Raw genomic sequence first — 25,501 nt, forward strand, 5'->3', positions numbered from 1 at the left:
GCTGCTTGCTCAAAGCGGGCTGAAATTTGGTGTGGGTGCGTGGCTGTCTCCCCTTGACTATGTGTGAAATGCCCAAGTCTCTACGACTTTCAGAAAAAAGGTTATTCCAAAATATCGTGTACTTTTTCTTTGAGATTTGGTGGTTTGACCCCTTCCGGAGGTCATAGAAGCTTGGGGATGGTACCAATGGATCGGGCATCCCCACATTAGTTCAGAAGGAACCAACTTCCAAGTCTCTATGACCTTCAGAACAAAAGTTATTCAAGAAAATCTTGAATTTCCAATGGGATTTCCTCCCCAACCCTAACCCTAACCCTGGCTGCAACCCTAACCCTAATTGCAACCCTAACCCTAACCCTAACCCTCATTTCAGCCCTCACCCTATTCACCCTAGGGTGAATAACTCTGCGCTGCTTGCTCAAAGCGGGCTGAAATTTGGTGTGGGTGCGTGGCTGTCTCCCCTTGACTATGTGTGAAATGCCCAAGTCTCTACGACTTTCGGAAAAAAAGTTATTCCAAAATATCGTGTACTTTTTCTTTGAGATTTGGTGGTTTGACCCCTTCCGGAGGTCGTAGAAGCTCGGGGGTGGTACCAATGGATCGGGCATCCCCACATTAGTTCAGAAGGAACCAACTTCCAAGTCTCTATGACCTTCAGAACAAAAGTTATTCAAGAAAATCTTGAATTTCCAATGGGATTTCCTCCCCAACCCTAACCCTAACCCTGGCTGCAACCCTAACCCTAATTGCAGCCCTAACCCTAACCCTAACCCTCATTTCAGCCCTCACCCTAATCACCCTAGGGTGAATAACTCTGCGCTGCTTGCTCAAAGCGGGCTGAAATTTGGTGTGGGTGCGTGGCTGTCTCCCCTCGACTATGTGTGAAATGCCCAAGTCTCTACGACTTTCGGAAAAAAAGTTATTCCAAAATATCGTGTACTTTTTCTTTGAGATTTGGTGGTTTGACCCCTTGCGGAGGTCGTAGAAGCTCGGGGATGGTACCAATGGATCGGGCATCCCCACATTAGTTCAGAAGGAACCAACTTCCAAGTCTCTATGACCTTCAGAACAAAAGTTATTCAAGAAAATCTTGAATTTCCAATGGGATTTCCTCCCCAACCCTAACCCTAACCCTGGCTGCAACCCTAACCCTAATTGCAGCCCTAACCCTAACCCTCATTTCAGCCCTCACCCTAATCACCCTAGGGTGAATAACTCTGCGCTGCTTGCTCAAAGCGGGCTGAAATTTGGTGTGGGTGCGTGGCTGTCTCCCCTTGACTATGTGTGAAATGCCCAAGTCTCTACGACTCTCGGAAAAAAAGTTATTCCAAAATATCGTGTACTTTTTCTTTGAGATTTGGTGGTTTGACCCCTTCCGGAGGTCGTAGAAGCTCGGGGATGGTACCAATGGATCGGGCATCCCCACATTAGTTCAGAAGGAACCAACTTCCAAGTCTCTATGACCTTCAGAACAAAAGTTATTCAAGAAAATCTTGAATTTCCAATGGGATTTCCTCCCCAACCCTAACCCTAACCCTGGCTGCAACCCTAACCCTAATTGCAACCCTAACCCTAACCCTAACCCTCATTTCAGCCCTCACCCTATTCACCCTAGGGTGAATAACTCTGCGCTGCTTGCTCAAAGCGGGCTGAAATTTGGTGTGGGTGCGTGGCTGTCTCCCCTTGACTATGTGTGAAATGCCCAAGTCTGTACGACTTTCGGAAAAAAAGTTATTCCAAAATATCGTGTACTTTTTCTTTGAGATTTGGTGGTTTGACCCCTTCCAGAGATCGTAGAAGCTCGGGGATGGTACCAATGGATCGGGCATCCCCACATTAGTTCAGAAGGAACCAACTTCCAAGTCTCTATGACCTTCAGAACAAAAGTTATTCAAGAAAATCTTGAATTTCCAATGGGATTTCCTCCCCAACCCTAACCCTAACCCTGGCTGCAACCCTAACCCTAATTGCAGCCCTAACCCTAACCCTAACCCTCATTTCAGCCCTCACCCTATTCACCCTAGGGTGAATAACTCTGCGCTGCTTGCTCAAAGCGGGCTGAAATTTGGTGTGGGTGCGTGGCTGTCTCCCCTTGACTATGTGTGAAATGCCCAAGTCTGTACGACTTTCGGAAAAAAAGTTATTCCAAAATATCGTGTACTTTTTCTTTGAGATTTGGTGGTTTGACCCCTTCCAGAGATCGTAGAAGCTCGGGGACAGTACCAATGGATCGGGCATCCCCACATTAGTTCAGAAGGAACCAACTTCCAAGTCTCTATGACCTTCAGAACAAAAGTTATTCAAGAAAATCTTGAATTTCCAATGGGATTTCCTCCCCAACCCTAACCCTAACCCTGGCTGCAACCCTAACCCTAATTGCAGCCCTAACCCTAACCCTAACCCTCATTTCAGCCCTCACCCTAATCACCCTAGGGTGAATAACTCTGCGCTGCTTGCTCAAAGCGGGCTGAAATTTGGTGTGGGTGCGTGGCTGTCTCCCCTTGACTATGTGTGAAATGCCCAAGTCTCTACGCCTTTCGGAAAAAAAGTTATTCCAAAATATCGTGTACTTTTTCTTTGAGATTTGGTGGTTTGACCCCTTCCGGAGGTCGTAGAAGCTCGGGGATGGTACCAATGGATCGGGCATCCCCACATTAGTTCAGAAGGAACCAACTTCCAAGTCTCTATGACCTTCAGAACAAAAGTTATTCAAGAAAATCTTGAATTTCCAATGGGATTTCCTCCCCAACCCTAACCCTAACCCTGGCTGCAACCCTAACCCTAATTGCAACCCTAACCCTAACCCTAACCCTCATTTCAGCCCTCACCCTATTCACCCTAGGGTGAATAACTCTGCGCTGCTTGCTCAAAGCGGGCTGAAATTTGGTGTGGGTGCGTGGCTGTCTCCCCTTGACTATGTGTGAAATGCCCAAGTCTGTACGACTTTCGGAAAAAAAGTTATTCCAAAATATCGTGTACTTTTTCTTTGAGATTTGGTGGTTTGACCCCTTCCAGAGATCGTAGAAGCTCGGGGATGGTACCAATGGATCGGGCATCCCCACATTAGTTCAGAAGGAACCAACTTCCAAGTCTCTATGACCTTCAGAACAAAAGTTATTCAAGAAAATCTTGAATTTCCAATGGGATTTCCTCCCCAACCCTAACCCTAACCCTGGCTGCAACCCTAACCCTAATTGCAGCCCTAACCCTAACCCTAACCCTCATTTCAGCCCTCACCCTAATCACCCTAGGGTGAATAACTCTGCGCTGCTTGCTCAAAGCGGGCTGAAATTTGGTGTGGGTGCGTGGCTGTCTCCCCTTGACTATGTGTGAAATGCCCAAGTCTCTACGACTTTCGGAAAAAAAGTTATTCCAAAATATCGTGTACTTTTTCTTTGAGATTTGGTGGTTTGACCCCTTCCGGAGGTCGTAGAAGCTCGGGGATGGTACCAATGGATCGGGCATCCCCACATTAGTTCAGAAGGAACCAACTTCCAAGTCTCTATGACCTTCAGAACAAAAGTTATTCAAGAAAATCTTGAATTTCCAATGGGATTTCCTCCCCAACCCTAACCCTAACCCTGGCTGCAACCCTAACCCTAATTGCAGCCCTAACCCTAACCCTAACCCTCATTTCAGCCCTCACCCTATTCACCCTAGGGTGAATAACTCTGCGCTGCTTGCTCAAAGCGGGCTGAAATTTGGTGTGGGTGCGTGGCTGTCTCCCCTTGACTATGTGTGAAATGCCCAAGTCTGTACGACTTTCGGAAAAAAAGTTATTCCAAAATATCGTGTACTTTTTCTTTGAGATTTGGTGGTTTGACCCCTTCCAGAGATCGTAGAAGCTCGGGGACAGTACCAATGGATCGGGCATCCCCACATTAGTTCAGAAGGAACCAACTTCCAAGTCTCTATGACCTTCAGAACAAAAGTTATTCAAGAAAATCTTGAATTTCCAATGGGATTTCCTCCCCAACCCTAACCCTAACCCTGGCTGCAACCCTAACCCTAATTGCAGCCCTAACCCTAACCCTAACCCTCATTTCAGCCCTCACCCTAATCACCCTAGGGTGAATAACTCTGCACTGCTTGCTCAAAGCGGGCTGAAATTTGGTGTGGGTGCGTGGCTGTCTCCCCTTGACTATGTGTGAAATGCCCAAGTCTCTACGCCTTTCGGAAAAAAAGTTATTCCAAAATATCGTGTACTTTTTCTTTGAGATTTGGTGGTTTGACCCCTTGCGGAGGTCGTAGAAGCTCGGGGATGGTACCAATGGATCGGGCATCCCCACATTAGTTCAGAAGGAACCAACTTCCAAGTCTCTATGACCTTCAGAACAAAAGTTATTCAAGAAAATCTTGAATTTCCAATGGGATTTCCTCCCCAACCCTAACCCTAACCCTGGCTGCAACCCTAACCCTAATTGCAGCCCTAACCCTAACCCTAACCCTCATTTCAGCCCTCACCCTATTCACCCTAGGGTGAATAACTCTGCGCTGCTTGCTCAAAGCGGGCTGAAATTTGGTGTGGGTGCGTGGCTGTCTCCCCTTGACTATGTGTGAAATGCCCAAGTCTGTACGACTTTCGGAAAAAAAGTTATTCCAAAATATCGTGTACTTTTTCTTTGAGATTTGGTGGTTTGACCCCTTCCAGAGATCGTAGAAGCTCGGGGATGGTACCAATGGATCGGGCATCCCCACATTAGTTCAGAAGGAACCAACTTCCAAGTCTCTATGACCTTCAGAACAAAAGTTATTCAAGAAAATCTTGAATTTCCAATGGGATTTCCTCCCCAACCCTAACCCTAACCCTGGCTGCAACCCTAACCCTAATTGCAGCCCTAACCCTAACCCTAACCCTCATTTCAGCCCTCACCCTAATCACCCTAGGGTGAATAACTCTGCGCTGCTTGCTCAAAGCGGGCTGAAATTTGGTGTGGGTGCGTGGCTGTCTCCCCTTGACTATGTGTGAAATGCCCAAGTCTCTACGACTTTCGGAAAAAAAGTTATTCCAAAATATCGTGTACTTTTTCTTTGAGATTTGGTGGTTTGACCCCTTCCGGAGGTCGTAGAAGCTCGGGGATGGTACCAATGGATCGGGCATCCCCACATTAGTTCAGAAGGAACCAACTTCCAAGTCTCTATGACCTTCAGAACAAAAGTTATTCAAGAAAATCTTGAATTTCCAATGGGATTTCCTCCCCAACCCTAACCCTAACCCTGGCTGCAACCCTAACCCTAATTGCAGCCCTAACCCTAACCCTAACCCTCATTTCAGCCCTCACCCTATTCACCCTAGGGTGAATAACTCTGCGCTGCTTGCTCAAAGCGGGCTGAAATTTGGTGTGGGTGCGTGGCTGTCTCCCCTTGACTATGTGTGAAATGCCCAAGTCTGTACGACTTTCGGAAAAAAAGTTATTCCAAAATATCGTGTACTTTTTCTTTGAGATTTGGTGGTTTGACCCCTTCCAGAGATCGTAGAAGCTCGGGGACAGTACCAATGGATCGGGCATCCCCACATTAGTTCAGAAGGAACCAACTTCCAAGTCTCTATGACCTTCAGAACAAAAGTTATTCAAGAAAATCTTGAATTTCCAATGGGATTTCCTCCCCAACCCTAACCCTAACCCTGGCTGCAACCCTAACCCTAATTGCAGCCCTAACCCTAACCCTAACCCTCATTTCAGCCCTCACCCTAATCACCCTAGGGTGAATAACTCTGCGCTGCTTGCTCAAAGCGGGCTGAAATTTGGTGTGGGTGCGTGGCTGTCTCCCCTTGACTATGTGTGAAATGCCCAAGTCTCTACGACTTTCGGAAAAAAGGTTATTCCAAAATATCGTGTACTTTTTCTTTGAGATTTGGTGGTTTGACCCCTTCCGGAGGTCATAGAAGCTTGGGGATGGTACCAATGGATCGGGCATCCCCACATTAGTTCAGAAGGAACCAACTTCCAAGTCTCTATGACCTTCAGAACAAAAGTTATTCAAGAAAATCTTGAATTTCCAATGGGATTTCCTCCCCAACCCTAACCCTAACCCTGGCTGCAACCCTAACCCTAATTGCAGCCCTAACCCTAACCCTAACCCTCATTTCAGCCCTCACCCTAATCACCCTAGGGTGAATAACTCTGCACTGCTTGCTCAAAGCGGGCTGAAATTTGGTGTGGGTGCGTGGCTGTCTCCCCTCGACTATGTGTGAAATGCCCAAGTCTCTACGCCTTTCGGAAAAAAAGTTATTCCAAAATATCGTGTACTTTTTCTTTGAGATTTGGTGGTTTGACCCCTTCCGGAGATCGTAGAAGCTCGGGGATGGTACCAATGGATCGGGCATCCCCACATTAGTTCAGAAGGAACCAACTTCCAAGTCTCTATGACCTTCAGAACAAAAGTTATTCAAGAAAATCTTGAATTTCCAATGGGATTTCCTCCCCAACCCTAACCCTAACCCTGGCTGCAACCCTAACCCTAATTGCAGCCCTAACCCTAACCCTAACCCTCATTTCAGCCCTCACCCTAATCACCCTAGGGTGAATAACTCTGCACTGCTTGCTCAAAGCGGGCTGAAATTTGGTGTGGGTGCGTGGCTGTCTCCCCTTGACTATGTGTGAAATGCCCAAGTCTCTACGCCTTTCGGAAAAAAAGTTATTCCAAAATATCGTGTACTTTTTCTTTGAGATTTGGTGGTTTGACCCCTTCCGGAGGTCGTAGAAGCTCGGGGATGGTACCAATGGATCGGGCATCCCCACATTAGTTCAGAAGGAACCAACTTCCAAGTCTCTATGACCTTCAGAACAAAAGTTATTCAAGAAAATCTTGAATTTCCAATGGGATTTCCTCCCCAACCCTAACCCTAACCCTGGCTGCAACCCTAACCCTAATTGCAGCCCTAACCCTAACCCTAACCCTCATTTCAGCCCTCACCCTATTCACCCTAGGGTGAATAACTCTGCGCTGCTTGCTCAAAGCGGGCTGAAATTTGGTGTGGGTGCGTGGCTGTCTCCCCTTGACTATGTGTGAAATGCCCAAGTCTCTACGACTTTCGGAAAAAAAGTTATTCCAAAATATCGTGTACTTTTTCTTTGAGATTTGGTGGTTTGACCCCTTCCGGAGGTCGTAGAAGCTCGGGGATGGTACCAATGGATCGGGCATCCCCACATTAGTTCAGAAGGAACCAACTTCCAAGTCTCTATGACCTTCAGAACAAAAGTTATTCAAGAAAATCTTGAATTTCCAATGGGATTTCCTCCCCAACCCTAACCCTAACCCTGGCTGCAACCCTAACCCTAATTGCAGCCCTAACCCTAACCCTAACCCTCATTTCAGCCCTCACCCTATTCACCCTAGGGTGAATAACTCTGCGCTGCTTGCTCAAAGCGGGCTGAAATTTGGTGTGGGTGCGTGGCTGTCTCCCCTCGACTATGTGTGAAATGCCCAAGTCTCTACGACTTTCGGAAAAAAAGTTATTCCAAAATATCGTGTACTTTTTCTTTGAGATTTGGTGGTTTGACCCCTTCCGGAGGTCGTAGAAGCTCGGGGATGGTACCAATGGATCGGGCATCCCCACATTAGTTCAGAAGGAACCAACTTCCAAGTCTCTATGACCTTCAGAACAAAAGTTATTCAAGAAAATCTTGAATTTCCAATGGGATTTCCTCCCCAACCCTAACCCTAACCCTGGCTGCAACCCTAACCTTAATTGCAGCCCTAACCCTAACCCTAACCCTCATTTCAGCCCTCACCCTATTCACCCTAGGGTGAATAACTCTGCGCTGCTTGCTCAAAGTGGGCTGAAATTTGGTGTGGGTGTGTGGCTGTCTCCCCTCGACTATGTGTGAAATGCCCAAGTCTCTACGACTTTCGGAAAAAAAGTTATTCCAAAATATCGTGTACTTTTTCTTTGAGATTTGGTGGTTTGACCCCTTGCGGAGGTCGTAGAAGCTCGGGGATGGTACCAATGGATCGGGCATCCCCACATTAGTTCAGAAGGAACCAACTTCCAAGTCTCTATGACCTTCAGAACAAAAGTTATTCAAGAAAATCTTGAATTTCCAATGGGATTTCCTCCCCAACCCTAACCCTAACCCTGGCTGCAACCCTAACCCTAATTGCAGCCCTAACCCTAACCCTAACCCTCATTTCAGCCCTCACCCTAATCACCCTAGGGTGAATAACTCTGCGCTGCTTGCTCAAAGCGGGCTGAAATTTGGTGTGGGTGCGTGGCTGTCTCCCCTTGACTATGTGTGAAATGCCCAAGTCTCTACGACTTTCGGAAAAAAAGTTATTCCAAAATATCGTGTACTTTTTCTTTGAGATTTGGTGGTTTGACCCCTTCCGGAGGTCGTAGAAGCTCGGGGATGGTACCAATGGATCGGGCATCCCCACATTAGTTCAGAAGGAACCAACTTCCAAGTCTCTATGACCTTCAGAACAAAAGTTATTCAAGAAAATCTTGAATTTCCAATGGGATTTCCTCCCCAACCCTAACCCTAACCCTGGCTGCAACCCTAACCTTAATTGCAGCCCTAACCCTAACCCTAACCCTCATTTCAGCCCTCACACTAATCACCCTAGGGTGAATAACTCTGCGCTGCTTCCTCAAAGCGGGCTGAAATTTGGTGTGGGTGCGTGGCTGTCTCCCCTTGACTATGTGTGAAATGCCCAAGTCTCTACGACTTTCGGAAAAAAAGTTATTCCAAAATATCGTGTACTTTTTCTTTGAGATTTGGTGGTTTGACCCCTTCCGGAGGTCGTAGAAGCTCGGGGATGGTACCAATGGATCGGGCATCCCCACATTAGTTCAGAAGGAACCAACTTCCAAGTCTCTATGACCTTCAGAACAAAAGTTATTCAAGAAAATCTTGAATTTCCAATGGGATTTCCTCCCCAACCCTAACCCTAACCCTGGCTGCAACCCTAACCCTAATTGCAGCCCTAACCCTAACCCTAACCCTCATTTCAGCCCTCACCCTATTCACCCTAGGGTGAATAACTCTGCGCTGCTTGCTCAAAGTGGGCTGAAATTTGGTGTGGGTGCGTGGCTGTCTCCCCTTGACTATGTGTGAAATGCCCAAGTCTCTACGACTTTCGGAAAAAAAGTTATTCCAAAATATCGTGTACTTTTTCTTTGAGATTTGGTGGTTTGACCCCTTGCGGAGGTCGTAGAAGCTCGGGGATGGTACCAATGGATCGGGCATCCCCACATTAGTTCAGAAGGAACCAACTTCCAAGTCTCTATGACCTTCAGAACAAAAGTTATTCAAGAAAATCTTGAATTTCCAATGGGATTTCCTCCCCAACCCTAACCCTAACCCTGGCTGCAACCCTAACCCTAATTGCAGCCCTAACCCTAACCCTAACCCTCATTTCAGCCCTCACCCTATTCACCCTAGGGTGAATAACTCTGCGCTGCTTGCTCGAAGCGGGCTGAAATTTGGTGTGGGTGCGTGGCTGTCTCCCCATGACTATGTGTGAAATGCCCAAGTCTGTACGACTTTCGGAAAAAAAGTTATTCAAACATTTCTTGTACTTTTTTGTTTGACCCCTTCCGAAGGTCGTAGAACAGGGGTCACCAACACGGTGCCCGCGGTCACCAGGTAACTCACCAGTGAGCTGCGTCTAACATTTGATATGCTAATTAAATTCTAATTAAATGTAATTATTTACCTTTTATACCGTCAACATTTTATTCTCATGTTGAAGTTGACTCTTGACTATGATTTGTTAAAAGGGTTGGTCATTGGCATTTTCTTATGACATAGAAGTGATCATCTGTAAATTTAAACAAATGCTGAGATTAATTGAAATAAAGTGTTGAATATTGATATCATCTGTTCCCACCTTGTTAAGTGATTGTTGATAATTACTGTGAGAAATCATTAACGTGATCAGTGTCTTCACATAGATGAGTATCATTTATCATTAATAATAATATATAACTAAAGGCAAACTGAGCAAATTTTTTATTTCAGAAGAGTGGATCAAACTGAAGCCCTTCATACGACTCATATAACATGAAGAAGCTCTCAGTTTCACAAAGGTTGGTGACCCCTGGTTTATATTATGAACTGGTTTATCTTTATATACAGTCTATAGTATGAACTGGTTTATCTTTATATATAATGTCTATAGTATGAACTGGTTTATCTTTATACACAGTCTATAGTTTGAAATGGTTTATCTTTATATACAGTCTATAGTTTGAACTGGTTTATCTTTATATACAGTCTATAGTATGAACTGGTTTATCTTTATATACAGTCTATATTATGAACTGGTTTATCTTTATATAAAAAAGTCTATAGTTTGAAATGGTTTATCTTTATACACAGTCTATATTATGAACTGGTTTATCTTTATATAAAAAAGTCTATAGTTTGAACTGGTTTATCTTTATATAAAGTCTATAGTTTGAAATGGTTTATCTTTATACACAGTCTATAGTAGTAGAGTCCTCCTGCCTCTTTAAATAAAACGCAGCTCATGTAAATCCCCCGGCCTCCCTCCTCCTCCCCCCTCCCCCGGCCTCCCCCCCTCCCCCGGCCTCCCCCCTCCTCCTCCTGCTGCTCTGCCCGGCCCGGGCACCGGAGCAGGATCCCGGACTACGGGCCGCAGAAGGTCCGCTCGGTGTGATACTTTTTACGGAGCTTCGGTGAGAGACTCAGCGACAGGTTTTCACTTCTCTACCCGTTTCCACACCGTCTCTGTCGGCGTGTGTTCCGCTGCTCTGTCCGGGTTTAATCCCTCCACCCGCCCCGCCACCATCACAACCAGCCGGCAACAAGTGGCACCGCCCGCCCGGCTCTCAGCGCCGGAGGCCGGGTCACACCGGGAGCTGTGCCCCGCTGAATCTGCTGCCGGTCAGTGAGACTCCAGGCCTGGAAACCAAGTGCACCCGTTTTTATAACTTTAACTTGTCCGGTTAATTCTATTTCCAGGGTGTTCGCTGGGTTCGGTGCACGGTGCGGCCCAGGAGCCGGCGGGCGGCGACACACCTGAGGGCTGGTGAACAATAGAGTCAGGTTATTCAGGTACACACACTGGAACTTATCTTTACGTTCATTCGTGTGAGAGCACCAGTGAACATGTACACACAGGACAGTGGTCATCTGCTGCTCCATGCTATAACACATGAACACGTGAAAAACACTGAAGCACAAACTGAGCATAAATAATAAATCAGTGAAACAACATGAAGGACAGAGGAAGACACGTGGTAACTAATGATTCAACAATTCAAAGCATGAGCTCATTAACACTAATACAAAACATACACACACTATTAATACAAGCAGTAAATCTATGACACTATAATAAGTTGTTCTTTACTTCCTGCTCACTGCTGCGTTCATATTTAAAGATTGTTTTCAGCTTGTTGTTTATGTGTGTGTGTGTGTGTGTCTGACTGTGTGTGTGAGTGTCTGTGTGTTTGTGTCTGTGTGTGTGCGCGTGTCTGAGTGTGTGTGTGTGTGTGACTGTGTGAGTGTGTCTGAGTGTGTGTGTGTGTCTGACTGTGTGTGTGTGTGTGTGTGTCTGACTGTGTGTGTCTGAGTGTGTGTGTGTTTGTGTCTGTGTGTGTGCGCGTGTCTGAGTGTGTGTGTGAGTGTGTGTCTGAGTGTGTGTGTGTGTGTCTGACTGTGTGAGTGTGTGTCTGAGTGTGTGTGTGTTTGTGTCTGTGTGTGTGCGTGTGTCTGAGTGTGTGTGTGTTTGTGTCTGTGTGTGTGCGCGTGTCTGAGTGTGTGTGTGTGTGTCTGTGTGTGTGCGCGTGTCTGAGTGTGTGTGTGTGTGTGTGTGTCTGAGTGTGTGTGTGAGTGTGTGTCTGAGTGTGTGTGTGTTTGTGTCTGTGTGTGTGCATGTGTCTGAGTGTGTGTGTGTGTCTGAGTGTGTGTCTGTGTGTGTGTGTGTGACTGTGTCTGTGTGTGTGTGTGTGTGTGTGTGTCTGACTGTGTGTGTGTGTGTCTGACTGTGTGTCTGTGTCTGACTGTGTGTCTGAGTGTGTGTGTGAGTCTGAGTGTGTGTGTCTGACTGTGTGTGTGTGTGACTGTGTCTGACTGTGTGTGTGTGTGTGTGTGTGTCTGACTGTGTGTGTGTGTGTCTGACTGTGTGTCTGTGTCTGACTGTGTGTCTGAGTGTGTGTGTGTGTCTGAGTGTGTCTGACTGTGTGTGTGTGTGTCTGTGTCTGACTGTGTGTCTGAGTGTGTGTGTGAGTCTGAGTGTGTGTGTCTGACTGTGTGTGTGTGTCTGACTGTGTGTGTGTGTGTCTGACTGTGTGTGAGTCTGAGTGTGTGTGTGTGTGTGTGTGTGTGTGTGTGTGTGTGTGTGTGTCTGACTGTGTGTGTGTATGTGTGTGTGTGACCTCAGAGCTCTTGTGAACAGTCGAGCTGCTTGTGACAAAGTTCGGATCAGTAAATAAAACGACCCGATGAGGAGAGAGGGAGGTTGAGGACCAAGACATGACGGCTCCTAAAGGTGAAGCCATAATATCTCGATCGCCCCCTGGTGGCTGTCAAAAATGTTTTTATTCATTTCAGGTCGTTTTGTCTCACTGGTGTTTGCTCAAGTGTTTCTGATCAGTTTGGTTTTAATAAGTTATTTGATGATATAAAAACAGGATGACATCATGAATCAGACTCAAAAGGGCGGCTGTCCACGCCCACATTTGAAATATAACAGGAAGAAGTAAAATCCCTATTTATTTGCAGTCTGTTGTCGCTGTCCTGTGAACACAGAATAAAAAGAACCAATGCGTTTGTTAAACCCCAAACAAACGTCTTTCTTATTTGACCTCACAAACAAGTGTGTGCCAGGTGCATGCTGGGAAGTACCATCTCCAGGTTGTCTCTGTCAGATTCCTCTGTGTTACAAAGGCGTCTAAACTTAGCGGGTGATATAAGAGGCGGAGCAGCTCGGCCTGTCCCACTGTTATTTAAATACTTTTAAAATGTCAGTCCTTTCCACACAGTGGCAGTGTCCGTCCTTCCTTCCTTCGACAGAATACCTAAAGATGGACGACATGACCGCCCCCAAAAGTGAAGCCAAAACATCTGGGTCGCCCCCTGGTGGCTGGCTGCTGTATAGGTCATAAACCCCTCTGGCATCTTCCTAATTCATTTTATGTGTATTTGAAAAAAAAAATCTTTAAAGTACACATGCGTAAAAGATTTATCTAAATGCAGTGACAAAGTAAATGTACTATGTTACAACCCATCACTGCAGAAATCCTGCCCTCTCCATGTTAACAGATGGGACATGGACTAAAACTGTAGAGTCAAAGTACATGTCAGAAATGTAGTAATCAATTAATGAGGTGAGTGTAAATATTCCTCAGAATGTTTTCACACACACCAGTGACGCTGACATTCAACAGGATTTAGATTTATAACACATCAGACTTCAAATTCCTTCATTAGTTAGTTTTGATCCCGTCCTGCTGCTGAGATTCTTACTACAGCACCAAACGTGGAATTAACCGCCTCTGAAAGCAGCCTCCGACAAATGCAGCTGCTGTTTACAAGATTAAGATCATTAGAAACATTCAACACCGCGTCTTTGTTTAGTTTGTGTGAAATCGTTCAATTAGAAATCTCACGGGGGGGATTTGATGATGAAAACTAAATACCAAGCTTTGGAAAAACGAGCCGTTAGAATCTGTCATCTTGGCAGCTCATCATGATTTTACATAAATAAAATGATGTATTGATTATTCTGGAAAATAAAAAATCTTATGTTTCGTTGATGAATGAAAAGTTAATGAAGCAAACCTGAAACAGAAGATTGTGTTTGGTGTGATGAGGGGATTTGAACCTGTGACCTTGCCGTAATAACCATCTGCCACTGACCTTTCACGAATCGAAGACACTTTATTCGTGCCCTTTCTGTTTCAGCTTTACCGTCACAGAGGTAATGAGACGTTTCCTGGCGTCGCCCCTGATTGGATCTGAGGGAGACCCTGGGCATTATGGGGTCGGGGGTGGGGGGCGGGGGGGTGTCTAGAAGAATCTGCTGGGTCTATATTAGCCCCGGTGAATCACGGCGAGCCTGACATACCAGGGGTCCCCTTTCACGCCATATAAGTCCAACCCCCCCTCCTTTCCCCTCCCCCCCCCCGTGCCATGCCTCACCCTGCCTCACCCTTCCACCCCCCCACACACAATGCCACACAGTGCTATCTCTGGCTATTCTTAGGCTGTCACTTCAGCTCGTCTGAGCAGGCAGGTCCTCTTCTTTCTCCTCTCGCTGCTTCTTCCTCTTCCCCTGACTCTTTCTCTCTGAGTCTTGAGTTTGTGTGTTGGCCACAGTTTTTTTGTGTCACGTCAGTTTTTGGCTCTCACACCTTTCACCTGTTTCACAGCCTGTTTTTCTGTCTCCTTTCAGAAGCTACTCGGCGCCAGCGCTTCCCTCCCATCCCTCCAGCTGCTGCGGGGTTTTAAAAAAAAGTTTGGTTCAATTGCCGTCGTCCGCTTCGCAGGATCTTTAAAGTTTCACCTGGAAGAATGAGCTCCTACACTGTGACGCTGCCCGGCCCCGGCCCCTGGGGCTTCAGGCTGCAGGGAGGGAAGGACTTCAACATGCCACTGACCATCTCCAGGGTAAGAACCAGCTGAAACACTGACACTTATTTGCTGAAGAACAAGTGATGGAATCTGCTGGTGCAGTGAGGAAATCATAAATAGAGATTCAGCTCATATGTATCTGGATCTTGAATTAAGACAGACGGAGGCGGGGGCGTCTGAATGAACACACCAGGATTGGAAAGTCTCTAATTGGAGCTTTTTCTTTTCTGCATGTTCTGCACCTCATTTCCTGTCGTCTCTTCCAGCAACTACAACAAAAAATGTGTTTGTAAAGTTTAATGAATTTAAGTGAGATACAGAAACAGCATTTAGAAACTTCATAAAAGGAAAATAAAATCAGAGTAATAAAAACGCTGTTTTCAGAAAATAAGGTTTCACAGAGGAACGTGATGATTTGAGAAGGTGTCTGCAGTTCTCAGTCCGTCGGTTGAAATGAATGGAAACCGGTGTAAAAACTCTGTCTTCCTTTAAATCTGACCCTGCTGTGTTTTTGATTCATTTTGATGATAAGCTGTGATTAGTGGTGGATTTTAAACCCTGGCAGGGTGAGACCTGTGGCCCCTTGTCGGCCCCCGTCAGCCCCGGAGGGCATGACGGCTGCCAGGATTTGTCAGGGAGGCCGAAAGCAGAGCAGGGGCCTAAAACTGGAGCTGGTGTTGGTTTCACAGCTTCGTCTCTGAATAGATGGAGCAGGAATAAAAAGAGAGGAAACACTTCCCTCTGCTTCACTGTGCTCTTCTTCTTCAGTCACAGAGAATTTACTGTTGTCTGGATGCTGTGATCCTTGACCTTTGACCTTCTTTCTGTTGGCTGCTTGTTGGGTTTCAGGTTCATTCTGCTTCAGTTAAATGTCTGAAATGTGCCAGGAATTAATTTTCTGGTTTCACACAACCTCTCTACGTCCATTTGGTTTTGGTATTCAGCAGGTTTACAATTGAAATATATCAATATATATATAGATACTGTATATATCGATAAATATGTTGTTTGTGAGATGAGGTCTGGAGATTTTCAAGGTCGTTTATAAAAAGCTCTTGCAATATGGAAAGGCGTGAATGTTCTTTGATTGAAAAATGAACAATATAGTATTTCCGTGTTCAGGGACTATTCAAGGGACTTTGAGGGCTGCAGTCAAAGTGGACCTGGGGCCCCACACAACTCATTGATCAGCTGTTGGTCTCCTCTCAGCTCGGGGCCCCCGTCAGTTGCCTGCTCTGCTGACACGGTTGTTGACCATGTGTGAGCAGCCTAATGTCGCTTCGCTCGTGATGTCATCAGGGTTGAACGGGGCTGAGCATGTGCGTAGTCCAGGAAGCGGAGGAGGAAGCTGGAGGCGGATGATGTGAATGAAATGATGAGTGGACTGGATGGATGGTGTTCTAGGCGTCCTCTCTTCCATGTGACCTCTGACATCTTGTGTGCTGCATGTTCATCCAGCAGAAACAACATGGAGACTGTTTTAAAGCCTGACGGCGGAGTTAGGAGCTGCTGCTGATGTTTGGGTGTTGGTGATCTGACAGCTGAGCTTCAGTGGAGGAGGAGGAAACATGTTTGAGGGTCTGAGGAGCTGAGAGCCGAAAAACATTGACTTTGATTTCTGGAAAAGATTTGGTTCTGAGAAAAATTATCCTCAGAGAGAAAAGAGAGGGGGGGGGGGCAGTTGTCTGAGTGTGTTTGCTGCTGCAGATGAGATGTTCACACAACGATGCACATCTCCGACAAGAAAATATTTCATATATTTCCACACCGACTCGTTCATTCTCAGCTCTTTAATGACGTGTTTGTGCTGGAAAAAGGACAAAATTAACACGTTTCCTCAAAACTGGCACTTTAATAAAAAAATGCTTGATCTTTGAGTTATAACGGACGTTAAAAACATAATCGCTACACAAAGAAAGTTATTAATGGTGGAGAGACCTTGTTCAAAAGGTTGTGAGGGTGATAATGAAACAGGTGTTTCTCAAAACAACAGGCAATCAGTTCTGGTTGATTGACGCTGACGCAGCAGTGGCTCACTCACTCACTCACTCACACACACACACAATCACACACACACAGCTACTTCAAAACATTCAGCGGCTGATTGCTGCAATTTGCATCACACATCTCACCCTTCAAACCCTCAGACATGAAACATCTTTTCAGATCTAGATTTTCCACTTATCTTAGATGTAAATTGCAAATCAATATTTATGAATCTGCTCAGAAATAATAAATGAATCTGCAGAACTTCACTGATAATTGTAAAAATCAATATTTGTAATCGATGAAATCATAGAATCAGAATTAGAGCAGATCTGATTATTAAAAGAGTGAGCTGATCATCTGTCGATTCTGTCAGGAGCGACACAATGACGTCCAGCAGCTGTTCACACACACACACACACACACACACACAGAGTCAGCAGGCTCAGTCATTCAGGAACAGCTGACGAGCAGCTTCCCTCTGCTCTTTCCTGGCTCTGTCTGTGTTTCCGTCACATCATCATGCAGCCATATCGGAAGCTGTTTAACAGAGAGAAAGATTAAACTGGTCATGAAACATCACATGTTGATTCCAAACAACCAGAGGATCATTGGTATGATGGAAACGTGACATTTAAACCATGTAACTGTAAGTGAGCGTCAGCGCCCCCTGCAGCCACATGTGGTGTTTGGTCTGTTGGTGTCTGTGTCCGAGTGATGAAGTGGTTTCATGGGAATTCTTCATATTTCATAAGTTTGCTGCTGAATATTGGAGATAAACTCTATTTTTTAATAACGTCTGATTCTTTTTAACTGATCACAGTTCACAACAAACACTCTTTGTTTGAATGATTTCTGCGTCTCTGTGTTCGGTGCCATGTGGCGACAGTCTGCCGTCATTATGACAGCGGCGGTTTAACGCCGCGTTTCCTGCCGCTGGCGTCTCTCGATCAGTGAGCGTCTGGATAAGCGAGGGACAGCGGACACTTCCCATCATCCCTAGGGGTTTGGTTGGTTGTTTCTGCAGGTTCAGAGCAGAAGGTCCAGGGAGCTGAGAGGAGAAGGTCGGATTAATGGACAGATGAGGAACCAGAGTGGACCTGCTGCTCTTTACCCAGGGGGGGAGGGGTAACAGTATGTGGTGAACGTGTGAATGTTGTGCCACATTTTATAAACATGTTCTTCATTTTGATTATTGTCTCATGCACAGATTAACTGTGAGGTTATTATTATATTTTACATTTGAAATGAGTGTGAAGACGTGGACGTCCTCAGATGTCTCAGCAGGTTTCCTCTCAGCTCTGCTGCTCTGACCTGCTGCTCGTTTCTCTGCTGTATCGCTCGACTGTGCATTAAAGCAGAATGACGTTTCTCCTCTCCGATAAGTAATTCTCCTATTTTCTCATTAAAACAATGTTTGGACTACAAAGATGGCTGACTAGAGAGAAATAGAACAGACCAGCCTCAACATCACGTACTAAATAAATCTTCTATATTCAAAGATCAACTACAAAATAGTTTGTTTCATGAAAGAAAAATGAAATTTAATTTTAATTTAAAAATAAGATTAAAGAACATTTAGATTTAAAGTACAGATCCCAACAGTGTTTTCATTCTACATCATTTATCTAGATTGTGTCATCAGTGTGAAATGTAACATGTAGAGTCAGTTGGGGCAGTTACACATAAATACTGCAGCTGCTGAAGGACGTGAGCTCACCTTCACATTCTTTGCATTTTGAAATAATGAAAAACTTCTGAATCGCTGCAGATTTATTCAGATTTTTGTGTCAGTGTTGGAACATTGAACAATAATAATATCAGTGGTCGACACTGTGTGGATTTTAGCCTCAATACAGACTCTTAATATTAAAGTAATTGTTGCTTGATGAAATTTGCTGACTCAGTCACACAACAAACATAAACAGCATCAGTTAAAATGTTCTGCATGACGGTCTCAGGCAGTCCTCACTGCTGCTTCACAGCCCACGTTCAGCCGACGCTCAGCGGAGCGTCCTCTGAGCCGCTCTAATAAAGTTTCACAGTCTGTGTGAAAGCTGAGCTCCTGCTGTAACACATGGACCTGACTCAGCTCTCATCGCTGCGTCCTGTTACAGCTGCGCAAGTTTCACTGAGCTGAAAAAGATCCACGTTCTGCTCACTGAGCTGTACTCAAGGATTTCTGTTGGTGTCACTGCAGTTTATGTCGCCGTGCTACAGAGAAGGAGATAACGGGGGGGGGGCAGCAGGACCAGGAACGTATAGTTGGTCGTAAAGACATGATGACAAAGAGACAATGAATGGCTACAGAGACGCAAAACAACTGAGATGAGAGACTTCAGAGATGCAAAAAGAAACCAATGAAACCAAAACAGCCAGAAACATGTTAAAATGTGAGTTGCTGTGACTTTGTGTTACAGTAAACTCACGTCAGTATATTGTGTGTTTTAGAGCTGCAGCCTCCTCAGCTCACTCAGACCTGCAGTGTAGCAGCGAGCGGCTCGAGCTGCTGACAGCAAGGAGGCTGTTTTTAGCTTCTGAAGGTCACTGAGACACACACACACACACACACACACACACACACAGAGGTCTTATCAGTTACCTCACTGCGTCTCACATCTACTGTTACAGTGTGTTACAGTGTCCCTGCGGTCGGGTCTTTGTGTGCGTAAGAAATTCCAGATTCACTTTTTTATCTCCACTGGAAACTTATAGAGACATCGTGGCATCACTTCCTGTGTAGCTGCAGCTCAACTGAAACTCAAACTGTTGCCCAGTGAACTTTTGTTTCATCAATCTTTTTGATGAAAGTGAGTTTAGTATCTATTGTTTATAGATAAATAACACAGATAAGATTAGTGCCTGGGAATATGTTTAAATTTATTAAATGGACTTAATATTTAATTAACACTCTTACACTCTTTCTATTTCAGCGTGTGAATGTGAAAAATAACTTTGTCTTTGAGTTGCGACTTCGTTAAGTTTCAGTGCTAACAAATATGTCAAGCTGCCATGAAATGAAACTTGTCTTTTTGTGCGTTTGGACTCAACCACAGATTATCGGTGACAGAAATCACACCTGTGAACTTTTTGTTTCCTCTTTCTTGTGTTTAATGCCTCACTGTGTTTATTTGACATTTAATACAAGAGCACCTGAGCCCACTCCTGTTCCTGTTCTCTTTCTTCTTTTTGTTTTTATTTTTCTTCCTGTTTGCCTTTCATTCTCTCTCAAAAACCTGAAGAATAATGGATTTCACAGTTGCTGTGGCTTAGTGTGTTAAAGCACCAGTCTAGTGAACAGGAGATCTTTGGTTCTTATCCCAGCAGTGCCTCACACACAAAGCTTCTAACCCAACACACTTGTCTTCACTCTTATAGATACATTCATAATGTGGCCTTGTTCTCAAATGAACTAATTGAATCCAAACGTATGTGTGACGCATCCTGGTTTGTTAAAGATTCTCACCTTCTCTTACATTTTAAACCCTCGGAAATTATTCTGCAGATAAGTGAGTCTTGCACAGAATGTCAGGAGGTGCTGTGGCTTAGTTGGTTAAAGTGCCTGTCTAGTACTTGTTTGGTAGTTCCAATATGACACACAAAACCCCACCACACAGAGGCGCTGTGGCTTAGTTGGTCAAAGCGCCTGTCTAGTAAACAGGAGATCCTGGGTTCAAATCCCAGCAGTGCCTTTAGTACAACTTTATGTAGTTTAGTTTATCGGTTATGAGTCAGACCTAAATATGAAAGTAGAAGATGGACAAGCTGACATCTCTGTTCAAATCCAAGCTTTGCCTAAATAATAACTTTAAACAACACAACATAAAGCAACGCTTTCATCTTCAAAGTCAACACAATTCAAACAAGTTTATTGACCTTTTCTAGTTTTATGAAAAATCTATGTCAGCTTGGATATTAATTACATTTAAATATGACGTTAAAGAAGCGAGGCGCTGTGGCTTAGTTGGTCAAAGCACCTGTCTTGTAAACAGGAGATCCTGGGTTCAAATCCCAGCAGTGCCTCATTGTTAGCAGTTGTATGTCAGGACTATGATGGAACCTCTTACGTTATCACAAATATCTTAATTAACCAACTTAAACCATATTGTACTTGCTAGTTGTAATATGACAGTTCATCGCAGCATCTGTCCTGTAAACAAAAATATAAATTGGTTGCTCCTCTCTCACTGATTGTTTCAGTCAAAACTAAGATGAACCCCCTTATAACAGAAGTCTGTTAACTGTCTTTAACCTGATTTTACTTCTTTGGTAGTTCCAATATGACACACAAAACCCCACCACACAGAGGCGCTGTGGCTTAGTTGGTCAAAGCGCCTGTCTAGTAAACAGGAGATCCTGGGTTCAAATCCCAGCAGTGCCTTTAGTACAACTTTATGTGGTTTAGTTTAACGGTTATGAGTCAGACCTAAATATGAAAGTAGAAGAAGATGGACAAGCTGACATCTCTGTTCAAATCCAAGCTTTGCCTAAATAATAACTTTAAACAACACAACATAAAGCAATGCTTTCATCTTCAAAGTCAACACAATTCAAACAAGTTTATTGACCTTTTCAGTTTTTATGAAAAATCTATGTCAGCTTGGATATTAATTCAATTTAAATACAAGATTAACTTGTAGGAGGCGCTGTGGCTTAGCTGGTCAAAGCACCTGTCTTGTAAACAGGAGATCCTGGGTTCAAATCCCAGCAGTGCCTCAGCTGCTTGTTGTTATGGTATTAAGTGTCCACTGGAAAAAAGAGAACAAAAATATAACACTTTTTAGATATTGTAATGAAAGTTGTGAACGTCAACACAGTGGAGTTTAGTCCTTTAGGTCGCACCCCCTTCAGCACCTTTTGTCTTCTTTTCTTCTTCTTCTCTCAAATTTAACTAATTTGTGAAGGTGTCTTTGCTAAAGCAAGAGGTTTTCCCACAGTGTAAATCAAAAGTTTGATTTGGGTTAACTATGGACATTATGTGTTTTTTAAACTAGAATGTGACTCAGTAAAGCTCAAACCTCCACAATAAAAAAAAGAAATAGAATCTCCTTCAGAGAGGCAATAAAACAGGTGCATTGTTTGTTTAAAGAAAAGCATATTAATGTCTATGAGAGATAACAACTTCAGGCACCGCTGGGATTTGAACCCAGGATCTCCTGTTTACCAGACAGGTGCTTTGACCAGCTAAGTCACAGCACCTCTCCTCTTCTGCTCTCATATTCAGGTTTGAATCATATCTGAGCTGATTAGAATGAAAACACAAGGATTCAGGTTTCAATATGAGTCGTGGATAACCACTGAGAGGCGCTGTAGCTAAACTGGTGGAAGCCCCTGTCTCCTGGGTTCCAATCCCAGCAGCACCTCATTATAACTGCCTCCGACTCCCAAGTGTTTTTTATATTGACAGTTGAAACGGTCCACTGATTAAAACATGTTTCACACGTCATGATCTTCCTCTTGACTCTTCACAGTGATTCAAAGTGGATGAGTCACGTTTCTAACTTGAGCAATATGTGGATGTTTATGTTTTCATGACACTGTCAATTACATTTGATAAAATGGGACGCACACACAAGACGGAGCATTTCAGAGGAAATAATGTTTATTGGTATGACAGTACTGGATGAAATTACAGAGTTAAAGCTGTGGTGGTTATGAAACTACAGAGAGTTATCAGCTCAATCTGCAACTTCCCTTGACTTTAAAAAAAAAGAAGTTTAAAATAGTTGTATGCAAGGCTCTGCTGGGATTTGAACCCAGTCCTGTGAACTTGAATGTTTTCTGTTGAAATGTTTCGGTTGCTTTTCGTGAGATTTTCCTTTTTCCTCTTCTTCGTGGTTCAAACATTTCTGTGCTCAATAACAAGTTCAGCGTATGAACTTAGTGCTGGAAACAAATGGACAAATAAACCCAGTTGTTGTAGTTTTTTCCTCCATGTGAACTTTGGTTGTTGCTCACAGGTGTTTGATGAAGATTTACAGGACCTTATTTAAAAGGTTTTTTATGAATGAAGCTGCGACTCGTTCACGCCTGAACCCCCCCGGCTGCCCATCTGTGTCCAATGACTGCAGCTGATTTCAGGGTCACTCTGCTTCCAGATTATTTCACCTCAGCCGGTCGGATTAAAACGAACCGTGCTGAAAAAACGTTTTTCTTTCCTGAAGCTGCTCACTGGGCTCGAACAATGTGAGGCCTGTGTGGGCTGCGGAGTGGCCTACTTCCACTGGAACTGACCCACATACACTTCACACACTCTATAAACGACACACACTCTCCAGCTAAAGAGCAGACCAGGAGGCTTTGAATGAGGTTTGACACAGGGTTCAGGAAAGGTGCTTGTGGATGTTCACAGCTTTCATTCATAAAACCTGAAGATGCAGCTTAGAGCTCTCAGATAAAGTCTAACTTGTAGGTTAGAACCAGCTGATGGACAGTGTGGTACTGATATTGAGGCACTGCTGGGATTTGAACCCAGGATCTCCTGTTTACTAGACAGGCGCTTTGACCAACTAAGCCACAGCGCCTGTGTGTGGCATTCATCACAACATATTAAGACTTCACTCCAGCCTGAACTAAATTTGGAAGGGTTATGCCTTGTCCTGAGTTTATAGGTTCATTGTTATTTATTATAAATGAATGTTTGCATTATGCATAAAATCATTATAAACTTCTTATAGGTTGTAGTTTTGAAATCCTTCAAATTAAGGCACTGCTGGGATTTGAACCCAGGATCTCCTGTTTACAAGACAGGTGCTTTGACCAGCTAAGCCACAGCGCCTCTTACAGTTTTATCTAGTATTTAAATTTAATTAATATCCAAGCTGACATAGATTTTTCATACAACTAGAAAAGGTCAATAAACTTGTTTGAATTGTGTTGACTTTGAAGATGAAAGCGTTGCTTTATGTTGTGTTGTTTAAAGTTATTATTAAGGCAAAGCTTGGATTTGAACAGAGATGTCAGCTTGTCCATCTTCTACTTTCATATTTAGGTCTGACTCATAATCGATAAACGAAACCACATAAAGTTGTACTAAAGGCACTGCTGGGATTTGAACCCAGGATCTCCTGTTTACTAGACAGGCGCTTTGACCAACTAAGCCACAGCGCCTCTGTGTGGTGGGGTTTTGTGTGTCATATTGGAACTACCAAACAAGTAAAATCAGGTTAAAGGCAGTGAACAGACTTCTGTTATAAGGGGGTTCATCTTAGTTGTGACTGAAACAATCAGTGAGAGAGGAGCAACCAATTTATATTTTTCTTTAAAGGACAGATGCTGAGATGAACTGTCATTAGAGCTAGCTAGCAAGTACAATATGGTTTAAGTTGGTTAATTAAGATTTCTGTGACAACGTTAAAGGTTCCATCATAGCCCTGACCTCCACACGTTCACAATGAGGCACTGCTGGGATTTGAACCCAGGATCTCCTGTTTACAAGACAGGTGCTTTGACCAGCTAAGCCACAGCGCCGCTTACAGTTTGCTCTTGTATTTAAATTTAATTAATATCCAAGCTGACATCGATTTTTCATACAACTAGAAAAGGTCAATCACCTTGTTTGAATTGTGTTGACTTTGAAGATGAAAGCGTTGCTTTATGTTTTGTTGTTTAAAGTTATTATTAAGGCAAAACTTGGATTTGAACAGAGATGTCATCTTGGATCTCTGTGCTCTAGTCCATCTTCTTCTACTTTCATATTTAGGTCTGACTCATAACTGATAAACTAAACTACATAAAGTTGTACTAAGGCACTGCTGGGATTTGAACCCAGGATCTCCTGTTTACTAGACAGGCGCTTTGACCAACTAAGCCACAGCGCCTCTGTGTGGTGAGGTTTTGTGTGTCATATTGGAACTACCAAAGAAGTAAAATCAGGTTAAAGACAGTTAACAGACTTCTGTCACAAGGGGTCCATCTTAGTTGTGACTGAAACAATCAGTGAGAGAGGAGCAACCAATTTATATTTTTCTTTACAGGACAGATGCTGCGATGAACTGTCATATTCGAACTAGCAAGTACAATATGGTTTAAGTCAATTAAGTAAGATTTCTGTGATAATGTGAGAGGTTCCATTATAGTCCTGACATACAACTGCTAACAATTAGGCACTGCTGGGATTTGAACCCAGGATCTCCTGTTTACAAGACAGGTGCTTTGACCAACTAAGCCACAGCACCTCTCTTCTTTAACCTCATATTTAAATTTAATTAATATGCAAGCTGACATAGATTTTTCATAAAACTAGAAAAGGTCAATCAACTTGTTTGAATTGTGTTGACTTTGAAGATGAAAGCGTTGCTTTATGTTTTGTTGTTTAAAATTATTATTTAGGCAAAGCTTGGATTTGAACAGAGATGTCATCTTGGATCTCTGTGCTCTAGTCCATCTTCTTCTACTTTCATATTTAGGTCTGACTCATAACCGATAAACTAAACTACATAAAGTTGTACTAAAGGCACTGCTGGGATTTGAACCCAGGATCTCCTGTTTACTAGACAGGCGCTTTGACCAACTAAGCCACAGCGCCTCTGTGTGGTAGGTTTTGTGTGTCATATTGGAACTACCAAAGAAGTAAAATCAGGTTAAAGACAGTTAACACACTTCTGTTATAAGGGGGTTCATCTTAGTTGTGACTTAAACAATCAGTCATATTATAAGTAGCAAGTACAATATGGTTTAAGTTGGTTAATTAAGATTTCTGTGACAACGTTAAAGGTTCCATCATAGCCCTGACCTCCACATGTTCACAATGAGGCACTGCTGGGATTTGAACCCAGGATCTCCTGTTTACTAGACAGGCGCTTTGACCAACTAAGCCACAGCGCCTCTGTGTGGTGGGGTTTTGTGTGTCATATTGGAACTACCAAAGAAGTAAAATCAGGTTAAAGACAGTTAACACACTTCTGTTATAAGGGGGTTCATCTTAGTTGTGACTGAAACAATCAGTGAGAGAGGAGCAACCAATTTAT

The 25,501-nt window shown here is 43.9% G+C and overlaps 1 protein-coding gene and 13 non-coding genes across 27 annotated transcripts in view; 5 read left to right on the forward strand and 9 right to left on the reverse strand.

Annotated features, from left to right (window-relative positions):
- The first annotated feature begins 10,550 nt into the window (after window positions 1–10,550).
- The window catches only part of LOC109647137 (LIM domain-binding protein 3-like), a 34,546-nt gene continuing 19,595 nt past the window's right edge, over window positions 10,551–25,501 (forward strand). For 4 of the 14 annotated variants that reach the window (XM_069538584.1, XM_069538585.1, XM_069538586.1 and 1 more), the window contains exons 1-3: window positions 10,552–10,853; window positions 10,932–11,024; window positions 14,368–14,582. In XM_069538584.1, coding sequence (XP_069394685.1) covers window positions 14,487–14,582 — 96 coding nt within the window. In that variant the 5' untranslated portion in view covers window positions 10,552–10,853; window positions 10,932–11,024; window positions 14,368–14,486. Of the gene's footprint in view, window positions 10,854–10,931; window positions 11,025–14,123; window positions 14,209–14,367; window positions 14,583–25,501 lie in introns of those variants that run through there. The other 10 variants (XM_069538590.1, XM_069538588.1, XM_069538589.1 and 7 more) reach the window with 7 other exon arrangements.
- On the forward strand, window positions 20,151–20,224 carry trnat-agu (transfer RNA threonine (anticodon AGU)). Its single transcript has one exon. It is a non-coding gene; the product is annotated as a tRNA-Thr (tRNA).
- trnat-ugu (transfer RNA threonine (anticodon UGU)) lies at window positions 20,482–20,555 on the forward strand. The gene has a single exon. It is a non-coding gene; the product is annotated as a tRNA-Thr (tRNA).
- On the forward strand, window positions 20,840–20,913 carry trnat-agu (transfer RNA threonine (anticodon AGU)). The gene has a single exon. It is a non-coding gene; the product is annotated as a tRNA-Thr (tRNA).
- trnat-ugu (transfer RNA threonine (anticodon UGU)) lies at window positions 21,175–21,248 on the forward strand. Its single transcript has one exon. It is a non-coding gene; the product is annotated as a tRNA-Thr (tRNA).
- trnat-agu (transfer RNA threonine (anticodon AGU)) lies at window positions 21,658–21,731 on the reverse strand. The gene has a single exon. It is a non-coding gene; the product is annotated as a tRNA-Thr (tRNA).
- trnat-agu (transfer RNA threonine (anticodon AGU)) lies at window positions 22,983–23,056 on the reverse strand. The gene has a single exon. It is a non-coding gene; the product is annotated as a tRNA-Thr (tRNA).
- trnat-ugu (transfer RNA threonine (anticodon UGU)) lies at window positions 23,237–23,310 on the reverse strand. Its single transcript has one exon. It is a non-coding gene; the product is annotated as a tRNA-Thr (tRNA).
- trnat-agu (transfer RNA threonine (anticodon AGU)) lies at window positions 23,569–23,642 on the reverse strand. Its single transcript has one exon. It is a non-coding gene; the product is annotated as a tRNA-Thr (tRNA).
- On the reverse strand, window positions 23,929–24,002 carry trnat-ugu (transfer RNA threonine (anticodon UGU)). The gene has a single exon. It is a non-coding gene; the product is annotated as a tRNA-Thr (tRNA).
- trnat-agu (transfer RNA threonine (anticodon AGU)) lies at window positions 24,279–24,352 on the reverse strand. Its single transcript has one exon. It is a non-coding gene; the product is annotated as a tRNA-Thr (tRNA).
- On the reverse strand, window positions 24,636–24,709 carry trnat-ugu (transfer RNA threonine (anticodon UGU)). The gene has a single exon. It is a non-coding gene; the product is annotated as a tRNA-Thr (tRNA).
- trnat-agu (transfer RNA threonine (anticodon AGU)) lies at window positions 24,986–25,059 on the reverse strand. Its single transcript has one exon. It is a non-coding gene; the product is annotated as a tRNA-Thr (tRNA).
- trnat-agu (transfer RNA threonine (anticodon AGU)) lies at window positions 25,285–25,358 on the reverse strand. The gene has a single exon. It is a non-coding gene; the product is annotated as a tRNA-Thr (tRNA).

Source organism: Paralichthys olivaceus, chromosome 14, assembly GCF_024713975.1.
Source record: "Paralichthys olivaceus isolate ysfri-2021 chromosome 14, ASM2471397v2, whole genome shotgun sequence".
NCBI classification, from domain to species: Eukaryota; Metazoa; Chordata; class Actinopteri; order Pleuronectiformes; family Paralichthyidae; genus Paralichthys; species Paralichthys olivaceus.